General features: G+C 42.4%; 1 protein-coding gene across 2 annotated transcripts; it reads left to right on the forward strand.

The window, feature by feature from the left end:
- The first annotated feature begins 1994 nt into the window (after positions 1 to 1994).
- Positions 1995 to 16035, forward strand: LMAN1 (lectin, mannose binding 1). 2 transcript variants are annotated; one of them, XM_027702431.1, is made up of 14 exons: positions 1995 to 2226; positions 2947 to 3101; positions 3187 to 3294; positions 4910 to 4971; positions 5653 to 5752; positions 5865 to 5988; positions 6335 to 6393; positions 6988 to 7120; positions 8297 to 8490; positions 8598 to 8668; positions 11125 to 11275; positions 12004 to 12125; positions 13069 to 13137; positions 15391 to 16035. In XM_027702431.1, the coding sequence occupies exons 1-13, from the start codon at positions 2034 to 2036 to the stop codon at positions 13103 to 13105; spliced, it is 1509 nt and encodes a 502-aa protein (XP_027558232.1). In that variant the 5' UTR covers positions 1995 to 2033; the 3' UTR covers positions 13106 to 13137; positions 15391 to 16035. The 2 variants fall into 2 exon arrangements, with proteins under 2 accessions (XP_027558232.1, XP_027558231.1); XM_027702430.1 differs by having other exon boundaries at positions 13069 to 16035.
- The last annotated feature ends 1062 nt before the right edge of the window (positions 16036 to 17097 follow it).

Raw genomic sequence — 17097 nt, forward strand, 5'->3', positions numbered from 1 at the left:
ATTTCAGACCTGCTTCTGTGTGTGGGTAAGAGGGTAAGAGAGGTGTTTGTTTCAAGGTGAGTGCTTTTGGTTTTCTAGCCTCTTTCAGCGTGGTTCTGTTGTTTTATTGGCATTCATTCCAGGTTTACTGCCAAACTTATGAAGTAGACAGGACAGGGCCTCACACTGTTCTGTTTGGATCTTTGACGCATAGAGCGTTTTATCCTCCTGCAGTAACTGCAGCACGCTGTATTGCTCCAGGGTTCCAGAATTCTACCTCAGAAATTACTTTCTAGGTCTTTAAAGAACAGGAAAACAGCTGAGGTTTCTGTGTCTAGATAGCTGCCAAAAGGAGACAGAATTACACCCCAATTCCCTTAACATCTCTCACATATGTACTCTAAAAAACCGAAACAGATCCATGAATTAGGGATATTTTAGAATATTGCTGGATGGAACACACTATGCAAAACAAAACATCAAGTACTTCTTTCTCTATAGAAATACTCAATAAACTTATATGCAAAAGTCCTTCTAAAATTTATCTCAGATATATTTTGCTTGCATGTCTCATCTGGTCAATACATTTGCTTACTCCTTTGTGTAGCTGAAAAAGAGAATGTACTTTTCACAGTGAATATGTACGGTTTTACTTTCATCCATGCTGAAGTAGATGTGTGCCATTTTAAAAAAAGAACTTAATCTCTCCTGAATGCCTCTAAGATCATCCTCTTCTTTAGCAGGCTCTGAACCTACTTACTGAGTCTTAAATTGCTCATACTCGCAGATTAAGTAAGAGGAAAAGAAGGGATGTCAGAATCAAATGGGTAGGAAAAGGTAGAACAAAACACAAGGCTGTAAAGAAACTGAAAAAAAACCATTACTGTTTTCTGCAACGAGGCTGTAAGACAAGGTGCTAAGTGAAAATAGAAAGAATGAAAAAGGAAGTTCTAAGTGCTGGTTCGATCATCAGTTTAACCGGAGCACACTCTACTCAAGTGGCCTCCCCCCCGCTGCAGTGAGACCTGCCCCGCTCTGGGATGCTGCACACTGCGTGCACCATCACACAGTGCAGCATCCCACAGTTCCTCACCTGCTGCAGCATCTGTGTTTCTCACCTTTATGAGCCTGACCCTCTCCGGGCAGTGTCGGGCTCCCTCCCCACGAGTCACCACCGTCAGCTGGCACGGTCGAGGCGTACCCGGGGTTTGCTTTGCTCACGTCCATGGAAGGCTGGCCTCGCATGTTGTGAGAAAGTGTTGATTTTCCTGTGGGATTTCCCGACTACTCTGAAAATGGACTGAAAAAGAGCCTGTGTAAGTGGCTGAGGGGAAGGAAGAGCTTATTTAACCTTCGGACACTCTGCACACTGCCGATCCCTGCGGGAGGCTCGGCGGGAGGCTCGGCGGAGCCGCAGCTGCCCGCGGAGAACGCGCCGGGCCCGCACAGCCGCTCACAGCGCGGCCCGAGGGGCCGGGACGGGGCCGCCCCCCCGGCAGCTCCCCCGCCCCCGGGGCTGCTCGAAACCGCCGGCAGGCCGGCTGCCCCACCGCCGGGAGGGACAGGGACCGGGACAGGGACCGGGATCGGGACCGGGACAGGGACCGGGACCGCGACGGGGACCCTGCCGTGCCCTAGGAGCGCGAGCGGGAGGAGCCCAGCGCCGGCCCGGCCCTCAGCGCCGCCCTCACTCCGCCCCTTCACACCGAACCCCTCTCACCGAACCCCTCTCTCCGCCCCCTCACACCGAACCCCTCACTCCGCCTCCTCTCACCGAACCCCTCGCTCCAACCCCTCACTCCACCCCTCTCACCGAACCCCCCTCACCGAAGCCCTCTCTCCGCCCCCTCACACCGAACGGCTCTCACCGAACCCCTCACTCCGCCTCCTCTCACCGCCCCCTCACACCGAACTCCGCCCCTCGGCCCCGCGCGCCGGCCCCGCCCCCTGGTCAGAGGGCTGTGGCGAGGCCCCGCCCCTCCGCGTGCCCGCCCCCGCGCTCGGCCAATCAGGCGGCGCCCCGCTGGCCGTGCCCGGCGTCCCGTACGGTCAAGATGGCGGCGCGGCTCGCCCTTCTCGCCATCCCTCTGCTCCTGCTCGCCCTCGCCCGCCCGGCGCTCGCCGCCGCGCAGGAGGCGGAGGGCGCGGCGGCCGCGCCGCATCGCCGCTTTGAGTACAAGTACAGCTTCAAGGGGCCGCACCTGGTGCAGGCGGACGGGACGGTGCCGTTCTGGGTGCACACGGGCAGTAAGTGGCGGGCGGGGGGCGGCGGGGCCGGGCCGGTCGCGCTCCTGCGAAGGGAACCTGCGGAGGTGGCCGGGGCCGGCGGGCCGAGCACCGGCCGTGCCCCCGGGCCCCGCGTGGCACCGGCGGCACGGAGCGGGCGGTGCGGTGCCCGCGGGCCCCCCGGCCTGTGCGCCGGGGCCGAAGGCACCTGCGCCCTTGTGCCGCGGCGGCCCCGGCCCTGGGGAGGGGACTCCCGGGCAGTGATGATGTGTCACTGCTGCCGCGCTGCACCGCGCCTCGGCACGGCCAGAAATAGCGCTGAGTTTCATCATGTAAGAGCTGGGAATGAAAATTCTGCTTTCGCAAATGCCACTTAATTGAACAACGTTTATACGGGCTATGTGTTCTCTGCAGTTAAGGGTTAAGGGTTCCATTGTACTCAGAAAGGCTTTTCTGCCTAAGTAGAAGGTATTGACGTTTACAGCACATGAGGTTCTACCTTCCTATAGTTTCTCCACAGTAACTTCTGCTGTGCTTTTGTTTTTTTTGATTTGACTTTAATTTTGGGTCCTCCTGGCCCCCAAGTGGCTGAGTACTCGCCTAAAAACTTATTTTGAAAACTGTTCTCTAGTTGAGGAGACCAGAAAACTTTCTGAGTTCGGAAGATTTGTTAGTTGTCTAGTTAAGCTCTTGCACTATTTTCTCTTTTGTGCATAAAGTGTTGGTTCCTTTCCTTTGTAGATGCCATACCGAGTGCAGATCAGATTCGTATAACAACATCTTTGAAGAGCCAGAAAGGGTCAGTGTGGACAAAAAACAAGTCAATATTTGAATATTGGGAAGTCGAAGTGACCTTTCGAGTTACAGGAAGAGGCCGCATTGGAGCTGATGGACTGGTATGAACACCCTGATCTCCCTGACAGAAACAACCATGCTTTCAAAGGGAATCTTGACTTACCACTCTTCTTGCTTTCCTGACAGGCAATCTGGTTCACAGAAGAGCAAGGCTTGGAAGGTCCTGTTTTTGGGGCAGCTGATAAATGGAACGGTGTTGGAATTTTCTTTGATTCTTTTGACAATGATGGAAAGGTTAGTTGGAAGTAAACTCTTCTAGTAAAGACTATAAACTAATTTCTGGTCTCTTTCATACATATAATGTGGAAAAAATAGGATGTTATTTTCCTACTCTTCCTGCCTTTCACTTCAAAGGGATAAAATAAAATAGACAAGTTTCCCTTACAGAAGTTTTACTAGGCTTTTTCACGCTTGCTTTTTAAGCTTGAAAGTTGAAGCATAACACATCATGAATCTCCACTGAACATTGGTTCATGTGTCAGGTTTGGAGGGAAAATACTGTGTACCTATGTATAATCCGGAATTTGGAATGTCTGTGCACAGTTTGATGTTAATACATCTGGAGGTGTGTGCTTTGGAAGAGGGATATTGTACCAAAATATGACACTATGGGAACACCAATTTCTGTGTCTGTCTTCAGAGATGCTCTTTTTCTGGAACAGCAGCAAAAATTCTGTAGCAGATGGGAGTGACAGTTGCTGGTTTCAATTTCCAGTGTTCCAGCCCAGAATGATCCTGGGAAACTTTAATAATACATAGTAGGCCTGCTTTGCTTTTTTTGCTTTCCCTGCAGACTTTGGCTTGCTTTTAGACATTTTAGATATATTTTAGTAGCTGTATGTGCTTTTTTTCCCCCCTACAGATGGCTTTTGATATACAGCAAACTTTGTCGTATATAAAAAATTGAAAGACTGAAGGAGATGTTTATGTTTCTGATCCTCAAAGACAAGACGTAGAATCAGAGTATTGTTCAACTTACTACGAATTTTTAGATCCCTTTTCCTTTTTTTTCTGACTTCTGGCATAAACATGGACACTGGCATAGTTTATTTGGCTGAGGATGCCATCTGCCAGAAGTTTCACAGGGATGGCACTGCTTGCCAGAACTCTGATAGCACTGGGACTCTGACCACGACAAGTCTAGTCAGTGTGCTGTAAAACCCTTTGTATAAAGTGCTGATGTGTCACTTCTAATGGAAACACAAGTCTTGGTCATGCCTGTATTGGTCTGATGCATCTTAAGTACTGGAGTGTCTAAGACTTTTTTAAATTACAATCTCTGACTTTCTGCAGTCCCAGGATGGAGAAATTCTTCTGCAATTTTTTTGCTGTTATCATTTAGTTCATTTTCATCCTCTAGCAATTCAAATAACTGGGGATGAGTTCAACAGCCTTTGTTTAGTCTCTGACAGAAAGCTCTTGGGTTTTTCTAATGACTGTGACAAGGTCAGTAGGATGTCAACACAGTGTCTCTTTGGCTACATAACACTGGGAAAAACATCCAAAGTTGGGTGTACTAAGTCATGTTACTTTCAAGGACTGTGTCTTCACTATATTTGAATTTCTCCAAACTGTGGCTTCAGTTTTTCTGCGTTTGCCCAGTTATGGTAGTTGGTGTTATACCCAGGAACTTAACTTGGATGTATTTTTCCCACCTCTATCTATGCAAAGAAGGTGTCAGTCTCTTGCAAAGCATGCAGCTTGCTGGTGTAATTCAGAAATTCCAAAAGAATAAAACATCTGAGGTGTAATGACTCAAGGTGCTCTATCACAGAAAGGCTGTCAATGATGTTAATTATGTTTCACTTCAAATTAAACCATTCCATTTGTTTGCCATTTCTTTTTCTAGAAAAACAACCCTGGAGTGATTGTTGTAGGCAACAATGGAAAGCTTCTGTATGACCATCAGAAGTAAGTTTATTTTCAGTGTTAGTGATTAATGCTTGCTTTTTAAATGATGAAATTTTGCATGAAAGCCTTTGAGAAACGAGGCTTTGTTCATAGGAAACCTTGTTGTTTTCTTTATATTTGACGTTTTCTATTTATTAAAATACTGCTTTGGCAGTAACAGCACAGAAATTGGCAATGATGGGTATTTAAATGGCATATGTCCTTTGGGATGGGGGAACTTGGATAGAGGTGCAGACTTTTTACCTCTTCATTGCTCATAGGTAACTGACAGAAGTGACTAACTGAAAGCTAATTGCCTGTTACTGAAACTAATTGGATTAATTTTGATTTCGGATTGTTTGTTGGAACAACACAATTGACACCTTTTTGGATGCTCTGAGGAGAGAGTGTCTAGCTTAGCTGGTGCTGTCTGGACTACAGCTTATTTCCCCCTCTGTTCACAGCTGCAGGAATGTATCTTGGGAGCAAACAGATTTCCCCATTCCCTCATTCCATCTGTATTGTGTCCTGTGCAAAGCATCTGGTACTGCAGGTTGCAGACTGCAGAAAAGCTCAGTGCAGTTACGGGGACAGGCTTTAAAAACTTGCATATTGAAACACTGTCCTGATGTTGCTGAGGGATGGGTTGGTGCTTTCTTGTCTTAGCTGATAAATCATAAGGTGTCCTTGTTTCTTGTGCAGTGATGGTGCCACGCAAGCCCTGGCCTCCTGTCTGAGGGACTTCAGGAACAAGCCCTACCCCGTGCGAGTGAAGATCGCCTACTACAAAAAAACCCTCACTGTGAGTACTCTGAGACAACTGCTCATGTTCCCCAGCTGCCTCAGAGTGAGACTGTTGAACAGTGTGAAAACCCAGAGACCCCCTGTGTTAATTGCAGCGTTCATCCTTTCAGGTGTTAGTGAACAATGGCTTTACTCCGGACAAAGACGACTATGAGCTGTGTGCAAAAGTGGAAAACATGGAGCTGCCATCACAGGGGTATTTTGGAATATCTGCAGCAACGGGGGGACTGGCAGGTAGGAAATGTTTAAAGTTGTGACAAATGGTGTGGGGACTTGCAGGGCTTGCAAGAGAACTTGGGTTTTTTTCCTACTGCCAGTGATGATCCATTATACCAATTCTTGACCATGATGATGTAATTAATCCTCCCCCATTCCCAAATTACTGATATGCTTAGGCCTTTTCCTGGCTACAGCAGAAGAATTTTCAGTTTGTCCCGACAAAGCCACTGTACAGTCTCATTCCCCACTGCACAAACTCTTGGGAGGACTTTGGGAGGGTGCTGTTTCCTTTGCAGGTGGAAAGTCGACTTGGGAAGTACTGGGATTTGTAACATGTTTTTGTTTTGTTTGTTGAATACAGATGATCACGATGTCCTGTCATTTCTGACCTTCCAGTTGACTGAGCCTGGGAAGGAAGTAGTAAGCATTTTTATGCATTATTAATAAAGTATGTTATTGTATATGTTTTATGTGCAGCACCAGATTATGGCATTCCCTCTGAAGTCACACTTGGGCATCCCTGTTTGGGGATTTTGGCATGCAGCTGTGACATCATCTGTTTTAGAAAACTAGTGCTGTTATGTTTTGGTAGTATTGTAATTAATGTTTTTAAGACCAGAATTCTGGAAACATCAATGAAGCAACAAAAATCCTGATGTTAAATCAAAACATGAAATGCTAAAAAGTACACTTTGTTTGGAAAGTGGGCAAATATCTGTTCTTGCTTTCAACTTGCCCTACCTCTAGAATGGTTCTGTACTGCTAAACAGCATCTCTGCTTGTAAAACTTGATTATATTTTAATAGTAGAAAGTCCGTGTGTGTTGGGGGAAAGCTGTGGGTCTCCATGGGAATGTGTGGTTTCTCACTTCAGCTTGATGTGCTCCAGTGCTTGTGTTACATGTTCACATCTGAAATGTGAACAGCCCTGCTGGACAGTAAGTTACACAGGAGTGGTGGAGAACATGACAAAAAAACTCACACGTGCCCCCTTCCCCCCGATAATGTTTTAAAGCCAACACCAGATGCAGAAATTCCTCAGAAAGATAAAGAGAAGTATCAAGAAGAGTTTGAGCACTTCCAACAAGAATTGGATAAAAAGAAGGAAGAATTTCAAAAGGAACATCCTGATGTGCAAGGACAGCCAGGCAAGTTATCTGAGCCATTTTTCAGTTGTCAAGGGAAATGTTTGTTTTCCAGGATGATCAGAACTAGGGCCTGATACTCTGGCTGATCTTACTAAGCTCCCACTGTTGTTAATTACATTATTTGAGACTCTTTGGCTATTTCTTTGTCAAGTGTTTCCTGAAATAGAAAGTTCTTTTGGTCATGAGTGGATTGAAAGCAAAACAAATGAGTGGAAACATGGTGGGAATTATGAGGATCTGCATGTAACAACAGAAGGGAGAGAAGGTCATGCATCTCTGTGTAAAGTGGTGATTAAACAAGCATGACTTTTTTTTTTGTTATTTGAAAGGGCATCTTTTGGTCTGTTTCTGCACATTCATAAAAACTTTTTTTCCCCATCTGTTAAAGATGGGTTAGTAAATATGTTGGAACGTGTGCTTACATGCAAAAGCTTTTTAATGCTTGCCTAATGCTGGGCAAACAAGAATCTGATTATTTGAAAGTATAAAGGAAGCCATTTCTTACTTCTGTGGATTGTATTAGCTGTATATGAATGCATACATACCAGGAATGTGTATATATGCATGTTTAGCCATCTAAACCTGAAATTTCAGGTTGTCATCTGTTACTGCACAGTGATAAGTTATGACTGTTCTAAAGGTCCTACACCATTTTATCTTGATAGTCAAATGTGTTTTTGAAACATTGTCCAGCCTTCCATTGGTAAGAAATAATAACCCCTTTGCCACAGAGTCTTTTGGATTTGCGACGATGTTGGAACTGCGGAGGAACTCATTCAAAATGTGCAGTCACTTCTCGACTTCAGACTACTTTTTAAAGCTTACTTTTTCTAAAAAGTAGCTGTTACTTAGTACTTGCAAGGGTGTTTTGAAGGGTAGTTGGTAAAACAATGCTAGCTTCTGCAAAGGTAGCTGCCTTCTCCCAGGGACAGTGTTTGATGGTGCCCATTACCCGGGGCACTGAAACAGGAGCTCTGAGCCGGAGCCTGGGTCTGACTGGGTGGGTATCGGGTGTTCAGATCCCATTTCAGTGTCCTTTGCCACGTCAGTGGCGAAAAACAGACACCAAATACATCAAATGATGGGGGAAGGTTATATCCATTGGGATGCATTAAGGGAGCCAGGCAAATGAGGAATGCATGTTTGTAAGAACTCCCTGTGCTTTCCTCTCACCAGCGGACGATGCTTTCGAAACTGTGAGTGATCGTGAACTGAGGCAGATCTTTGAGGGGCAGAATCGAATTCATCTGGAGATCAAACAGCTCAACAGGCAGCTGGACATGATTCTGGATGAGCAGAGGAGATATGTCTCTGCAGTCACAGAGGAGATTGCTAAGAGAGGAGCTGGTTTGCCAGGTCAACAAGGACAGGTAAATAAAAACCCTGGGGGTTCCTAGCCCAGCCTCATTTTGGCAGTGTGACTGATTTGCTTTTTCCAAGATATGTTGATCTTTTTCCTCCCCCTGCCCCACACCAGGTTTCCCATCAAGAGATTGAGACAGTTGTGAAAACTCAGGAAGAGGTCATTAGACAAGTAAATGAAATAAGGTAAATGCCTTCTAAACATTAAGGCTGTGTTTTGAATTTTGTATGATTTTCCACCTTTTAAATCCTGTTTATTATTTCAGTGGGAGAATATTGACAAACTTGAAGTTTCTGTGTCAGTTCCTTAGTGGTGACTCTCTGCATACATTTAATTTCTATAATAAAGTAAGTTTGTGTCCCTAAGATGGCTAAACCCCTAATTTGCCTTTTTTTAATCACGAGATTCCACTTCAACAGGTAAGTCCAGCCCCTTTTAAACACAATGAAGAAAAACTTTATCTTGAAGGTGCTATACTGCTAGAATGGATTTGAGAAAATGCCTGTGTTTGATGGGCATGTCTGTGTACTTCTTTTAAGATGTTTTACTGTTGCTGTCTTAATCAGGAATGGCTTTAAGCTGGTTTAGCCCTTCATTTATGGCAGCTAAAACATTCCCTACCTTGTGTTTAAAAACAGAAGGAAAAAAAAAGGAGAAAAACAAGTTGTGGCTTTTTCTCCTGTATTAGTTCAAGGGCAGCTCTTGTGATTTATCTAAGTAGGTCAGTTTTTTGTAGAATGAAGATTAGAGTACTTCCATTTTTGCACTTGTTCTTCCACGAAAGCTTTTATGTTAATATTCTTGACAAATCTTTATACCTTGCAAGCAAATTAGATTTTCTTGTTAACATTGGCAGTCTGCCCTTTTAGTGACTACTTATCAGATAAGAGTTTGCGTAACATCATCTTAATATTTTCCTTAGATTAAAGAAATGCTTTATTTCTGGATAGAAATGAACAGCCCGTTGTTGCTTGGACTTACAGTCCAAGTAATTTTCTGGTTAAGATTTGTGGATTTCTGAACCATCTGATTACAGAAGAATTTTGCATGTTCATACCATGGAAACTATCAGCATGGTATTGTTAATGCAAAACTAAATATAAACATTTAGGGGAGTTATTTGGCCTTTACCAAAGAGTGGATCAGTCTGGGGGAAGGTGGGTGTGCCAGTTTAATTACACAGAGATGGTGCTGCCAGGAGGGAGAAGAACAAAGGGGGTGTTCCACTTGTGTCCTAGCACTGAAAATAGGGGGGCAAGCTAAACACTGTGAGGGGTGTGGAGAGACAGAATTGCCATCAGCATTTATTAGGCAGTGGGCATGGTGGTGGTTGCACGGGTTTGCATGGGTTATTTAAGAAAAAAAATCTTCCAGTGAGTAACTTAGTTCTAAAATATGTTATTAGAACATTAATTGAAAGTACAGGTAAATAATAATCAGTTTACTTGCTGTTTTCACAAGGAATAAGACCTGTTTCAAAATCAGTAGTACAGTTCTGTGTAACACTTACAAATGTGATGATGATAAGTTGTTTCCCATTTCCTCAATGAATACTATTCCAGCCAATGGGGAGCTTTTTTTATTCCCTAATGTGAGACAATGAAGGCCAAGTTGGACAGGGTTTAGAGCAACCTGGTCTAGTGGAAGGTGTCCCTGCCCATGGCAGGGGGTGGAATGAGATGATCTTTAAAGTTCCCTCCCAAAACAAATCATTCTGAGGTACTCTGAAAACTTGCTGAGCACTGTCCAGAGAGTGAGGAGTGCACTGGGAAGGCACTGAAGTAAGCTCTCATCTGAACAAAATGTCAAGTTTTAAGTAAATTAAAAAGAAATCCGAAGACATACATTTTGATTGTCTATTCTGTTAATAATGAAGAGATTAACAATCACATGATAAATATTTTAGCTGTAGAATAATCCTCTTTGCAACTCAAAAGAAGCAGCACAGTAGGGGAAAATTATATAAACATATTGATTAGAGATTACGTTTTTTTCTCTCATTGACTAGTTTACCTAAAACAAAATTAGTTATGGAACCTCAACTTTTTCTGGATTTAATTTTGTTTGTTGTAGAAGCAAAATGAATTCCCATGAAGACAATATTAAGTATTATGACAATGCATATGGGAAATGAGTTTCTCATATAAATGATAATCACGAAACAAGGATGTTATCTAAATCTTTTCTTATCCCTAAAGCCTCTTCGTTATTTTTATTTCTTACATGACTGCCTTTATTTATTTATTTCTCAAACAGCTTTTGGTTTCCTTCAAAGATTGCATTAAACTCTGCTTATCCTAAAGCCTCAGCAAGAGCCTCAGATGAAACTCTTGTTTCAGACAGTCAGGCAGAGCAGATGTGTAGCAACAGAGCATTTGCCAGATCCTGCTCTCAGCGTGACTCTGGGAGGTGGTGCACTGTGCAAATGGAAACTGGCTGCAGAATTCACTAAAATCACAGTTTGATTAAGGGATTATTTCTTGACAGGTATTCTTGAAAGCTAGAAAAAATGCTTTCTGCCTTTTGGGGCAACTGTGTGTTACAAACTGCTTTTACTGAACTGAAAGGAGTCCAGAATAACTGCTGTTTGTAGGAAAGCTGTTCTGTGCTGAAAGATGTTTTCTTGTTTGTTTTGTGTCAGAAATTCCGTGGCTGATACTCTGAGATCCATCAGTGGAGCTCAACACCCCGGCTCTGCAGGAGTCTATGAAACAACTCAGCACTTCAATGACATCAAAGAACACCTTCATCTAGTGAAGAGGGACATTGAGCATTTAGCACAACGAAATATGGTAATTTCTGTGCTGCTAGTGCAAGGCATGACTGTAATACTTCTTTCTTTGGCTGTTAGTGAAAAGCAGGATGAGCCAGCATGCAATTTACGGAGCAATTAATCCTTCATTAAGCTGCCTCGCTAAAACTGCAGTGCCTTGACCTAACTGCATGATCTGTGTCTTGATGAGAAGTTTTGCACAAAGAGCATGATTTTTAGTCTAATTTCCTGTGGAAACAAGGTCAAGCAATTAGGTTTTCTGGGTGCTTTTTTTTTTGTTTGTCCCCCTACTTAACAGCTCTCCACAGAGGAGATTCTGTATTGCTTCTGCACAGAAGGGAGAGCTTTAATCAGGGCAAACTCGGGCAGGTTCTGCTTAAGGTTTCTAAGTGTGAGAGATGACTGTGCTCATCACCTTGGTCTAGCCTACGTAGCAATTAAGTTGAATTAGTTTATGATCCCATAGAAGGTTCTTGATTAATTTACCAAATTTATGGGTTTTTTTCTCTTATTCTTTCCCCTATAACCCCCATAAATCAGTTTATCTGAGAAACATAAAGGTGAAAAGGGAAAGTTAGATGAGTAGGATTTTGATTTTTCAGAGTAATGTCATTTCTGTCCTTTTTCTGCTTGTGTTCTGATTTTTAGATCATGTTGCAAAGACCTTGGTTTTTTTCTTACATAGAAGTCTTTTGATGGTATGTCTTGTTTGCTCTTTTCTCAAATATTATCTTTCTTGTTTTTCAGCCATCTAGTGACAAACCAAAGTGCCCAGAGTTGCCACCATTTCCCTCCTGCTTATCTACAATGCATTTCCTCATATTCATGGCAGTGCAAACAGTGTTATTCATTGGCTATATCATGTACAAGTAAGTATGTTTGTACTCAAAGACAGCAGGGCAAAGGAGTTTAGAACTTGGGACTGACCAAGTCACCAGCTAAACTAATTAGGATGGTTTTTCTGTTCCCTTCCTCCCCCTTGTGAAGTCCTAATGTTCCAATGAAATCTGCATTGGTGGAAAGGACAATGTCCCATTGCTTGGGAGTCTTCCCTCCTGCTCCTCACACACTCATCAGAATGAGGAGCAGGGACCAAAATAGCTGTGGTGCCCTGCAAAGAACAAATGCTGTTTTCTACCCCTGGGGAAGGATGAGCAGTATTGATGTAAGAGCAGTGGTGCTGACAGCAGCAGCTTTGATGATGTGTCTGCTGCTCTGCAGAGTGCACAGGGGGTGTTCCTTACGTGTAACCTTTGCCCATCAGCTGGAATGATGCCTTCCAGGACAGACCAGGGGCTGGGCCCCTCCAGTTCTTTGGGATGCCCTTGTAATTCCAGCAGCTGTGTGTGTGTGGTTGATCCTCAGTGTCTGTATCCACTAAGAAAATAAATATGTTCTGTGCCAGAGAAAAAAGGAAATCCTATTTCAAGTAAATTCTTTCCCTGCTTAATTGCATGTGTTTCCTTTTCTGAGATGATCTGTAGGCCAGTCAGATACTGAGAAGCTTTTAAAAATGCTAAAAGTTTTTTAAAAATTAGTTTCTATGTTCTTTCTCAGTTTCTGGCTTCTGTCCAGAATGTGGGGTTTTTTTCCTTCTGTGCCTGATGCAAAATTGAAACAATAGTGATGCTACCAATGTCTTTGTAAATAGAAAGCATTATATCCTGTTTTTGTGATAGGACTTATATTTGATTTCCTTAAGTCTCTGTTGATAAGGAATGGAATCTTTTAATCCTCAAATAAATGAAAATTTAAACCAGTTAGCTAGCTTTATGCTATAAGTACTTGAATTCTTTTCTGCATTTTTTTCAGGAGCCAACAAGAAGCAGCAGCCAAAAAGTTCTTTTGATGACCTGTTCCTTTTGTGTGTACATAACAGCAGTATGTATGCACAGAAAATTCTACACTTCTGTAAATGAGGGAAATTCTAGTGTTCGATATACGTCAATATTGTAAATTATTGAATTTTGTTAAACAAAATGAGTTCTTATTTAAATGGTTGATGCTAAAAACAGACTGTGGAGCAGCAGAGCAAATGCTGGATGGGGGAAGACTGCAGACCCTGTCTAGGTCTGTGTTTTCAGCCAACTTTCTCATCAATACTGAAAGGCAAATGCCCTGTTCCTCTGCTTTTGTTAGGATTCCAGAGGAGGGAATTGAAGGTTTGGTGATTGTTCACAGTGTGATTTGCAGATGGATGATTCGTGCAGACAATGTGCTACTAAGTGTTCTGACATACCAGTTAAAAAAAAAGGGGGGGAAAGAAGACAAACCCCCCCCCGTTCTTCTGTAATTTTTTTGGCGAGTAAAAATTTATGATAAGCGTTTTATTTGTTTACCACTTGGATTTAAAAGTATAAGAATATTTTTGTTAATTCTAACTCTTTATGAAATACAGATTTAAACACTTTTTAATATGTGAACACAAAGACTCTGACTGTTGACATAAAAAAACAAATTATACAGAACAAGCAAAGAAAGCCTTATGTTCTCATTTTGGCTTTTGGTTTTAGGCAGTGAGAGAAAATGTGATAAAGTAGTTTCTTCAAGTATACTGTGGGCCTGATTTCTTTTTTTGTAGTTTCAAGTCTGTCTGTAATTTTGTTTGGAGATTTGTGGAACTTTTCCAGCAAAGATTATTGCTTTATACCTCTTCAAATCTGATTTTAGTAAGGATATGTTTAGTGTATGAATATGTCTTTCCTTTTATAAAGCTGTCTTTTGTCTTTCATGTATCAAATACAGATGCTTTGATTTCAATCTGGACATGGCAAGTGTTCTAAAGTACAGGTATTAGGTGTTAAACCATTTCTTCACAAGGTGTTGCTTCAGACATGTTTGTTAATCCAGGAGCTATTGTAGAACCAGTATTTTGTGTCAATTCCTGCTTTAATATCAAAAGCATAAGACTGAACATGTGGTTTTGATACTGCTTATCAAATGAACATTTGCTTCAGAAAGAAAAAAGCAGAGAGAGCCAAATTTAGGAATGTGAAATTAAATCATTTTGCCTTGTTTACATACCTGTGGTAACTTTGTCCTTGAGTTTTGTGTGTGGAGTTAGAATAGGTATTTTTGTGGATTTTAAAAATTCTATAAAATACACAAATGCATCAGAATATTTCACTTTTAACTATTCATTTGTTTGTCTGAATCTGCAAAAATTATCTGTTCTCTAACATACTACTACTGCATTCCTATAGTCCACTCCCTTGGAGTGCAACACGTGCTGCCAAGTTCACTGTAATGAAGAACACTTCAGTATTGTGCCTGTCAGTTTGGAGGGATGATATATCTATGCAATATATTTTGCTACTTAAAATACAGAGTCCAAACAGTGAATGAATGCCTGTGCTATCCCCAGCAAACGATCCTACCTACACACCAGTTAACACATCTGCAGTATGTGGTATATTGTAAGGGGTGTAGCTTTACAGATTCATTTGGAAATTGGAGAAGATTTTACTGTACTAATTGGAGAAACTACTGCCTCAGGCTAGTCTTGTGGGATAGATGGGTAAATCAAAGAAAAAAACCTTTCAGAGAAGCCAGAATAACACATCAGAATTTGTCTGTTCAGTTCTTTCAACACCAGCAGATATTTTACAGGTGCCTTGAGTCTAAGCTATTACAACCCTGACTCTTCTAACTAAATCTATTTTCTTAACCTTTTCTGAAACTGTACAGTGTTGTTCCTTTCAATGGCAGGCCTTCTTCCAGCAGTGCAACATCCCAGCAGAACTGCTCCTCTCCCAGCAGGCTCTGCAAGGCCCTGGTACAGCAGGGCTAGTGGGTGCGTGTACGTGAGGTGATGAGGAGCAGCTCTGATGGATCCTTTGGAAAAAGCCTGGATTTTTGTTACTGTGAATTTATCCAACCATAACTCTGTTTTAAAGCTGGAGCAGCCCATCCTTCTGGTTCTTTTGTCAGACAGAAGAGAAGGCTGGGCATGTCTAGGGGAAACTTGAAGCCTGCAGTTATACCTTCAGTAGGAGGCTCAGCTCACGTGTTTGTGCTGCTGCTGGATCGGACACATCTCCCATGGGCAGCTGGGAAACTTCTGGTTCAGGGAGCAAGTGGTCCAGAGCAGAACACCAGAAAACTGATAACTCTGCTTCATGCTTCATTCCACAGTTGCCTCTCCTTGGAACTCCCATAATTGCCTCAGCACTCACTGGATCTAAAGGAAGCTCCCGATTGCCCAGCTCCAATTTCATCCTGCCTGTTCTCCAAGTGATAGCAACAAATTTGGACTTTGAGAATATTTGTCAGTTAAGCTGGCTACCAGAAGTTTCTTTCAACACTGGTAGTGTGGTTCTTTTCTCATCAAGTAAGATTTCACAACTAGGAGGAGAAGACGACAACTTGGAATCCAGTTTGACAGTATGAGGGAGAACAAGTCTAATAATTATATTTGAATTGTGGATGATAAGTAGCAAATATTTGGCAGTGACAAGAAAATCTGATTGTACTGGTCAGGGTATATTAAATACATGGTCACATGTGAATCTTTCAAAAGTCAAATGCACAATATGGTTTGTAAATCACCTGTTTTACAGTTTGTAGTTTACCTGCTATGGTTTGTAACTTGCTATTTGAAGAAAATTTGACATTTCTCAATGGATCAATTACTGTAACAGAAAAATTGTCTACTGGTTTGGTTTTTTTATTTTAAATTCAAACAGCTGACATTTTCATATATTTGTTTCTGACTAATGTAAATTGACACTTGGAGTTCAGATATAACCTTATTTGAATAAAGATGCATATTTTTAGTAAGCCTTTTTCTTTTAATTTGGTGCATGTCCATGAAATCCAAGCAAGTGTCCTTGAAGCATTCTTTACCCTCTGTTCAGAGCCTGAATGCTCAGAGCTCTGGGGTTAGTCCTGCCTCATCCTGGGGAGTAGTTAGTGGCATTCCAAGGCTGAATTCCCTCTCTGTCCTTTTTCCCCCAGCCAGGAGCAATTTTTTAATAAGTGGAGGAGAGGAACCTTGAATTGAATCTGCCCAAGTTAGGGAAGGTTCTTTTCAGTGAGCACCAACAGCCCAGAGTTTAAGAGGTAACACTCCCCATGCCCTTGGAGGAGACTAACACTTACTTTGTAATCAAGGGCGGAGTTGGTCACGTGTCAAAAGTTTATTCTGCCCACAAAGTCTTGCAACTTATGCACAGTTATTAAAAAAATGCATTTTGTTTTAAGAAAAATGCTTTCTAGGTATTTGTAGTATATCAAAGTAGTTTCATTGTTATTTGGAATTCATGCTTCTGAGTAATACTCAATTTCCAAAAGAAATTTAAAGTTTCTTGTTTAATCACTAATAATCCAGCGTTAGAGAACATCCTGCCTTTTCCCTTTTTTTTTTTTAATAGTAATATGTCTGCTTTAATTAGAAAGGCTGTAATATAGATTAAAGCATTAAGCAAACTGGAATCCTCCCATCTCTCAGTTCTCAGTGAAATTATGAGAGTGCGTGGAGAACCATTTAGATAATCAAAATTACAGAATGTTTCATTAAGGCATGTGCAATCAGTCACAGGAGGATGTTCAAACCCCCAAATCATGACCTTTTGTGACCTAGCAGGTGATTTTCTTTCCCCAAATAGTCTGTGACCTAGGGAGCAGATCCTGCAAAGCTTCACCTGAATAGACCTGGCCAGTCTAATAATGGGAAGGACAGTTTGGAAGATGAGGATATACAGGAAGAGCCCCCAAGCAAAAGGCACCCAGGCTGTATTAGAGCACACAGAATCAGTCAGATAAACTGCTCCTGTACCCACAGCAAGGGTTCAAAACAGCAGGGGTTCTGTGCAGCACCACAGTGCTCATCCACATGGAGAC

The sequence above is a fragment of the Neopelma chrysocephalum genome, unplaced genomic scaffold (genome assembly GCF_003984885.1).
Source record: "Neopelma chrysocephalum unplaced genomic scaffold, ASM398488v2 Primary Assembly neopelma1_186, whole genome shotgun sequence".
NCBI classification, from domain to species: Eukaryota; Metazoa; Chordata; class Aves; order Passeriformes; family Pipridae; genus Neopelma; species Neopelma chrysocephalum.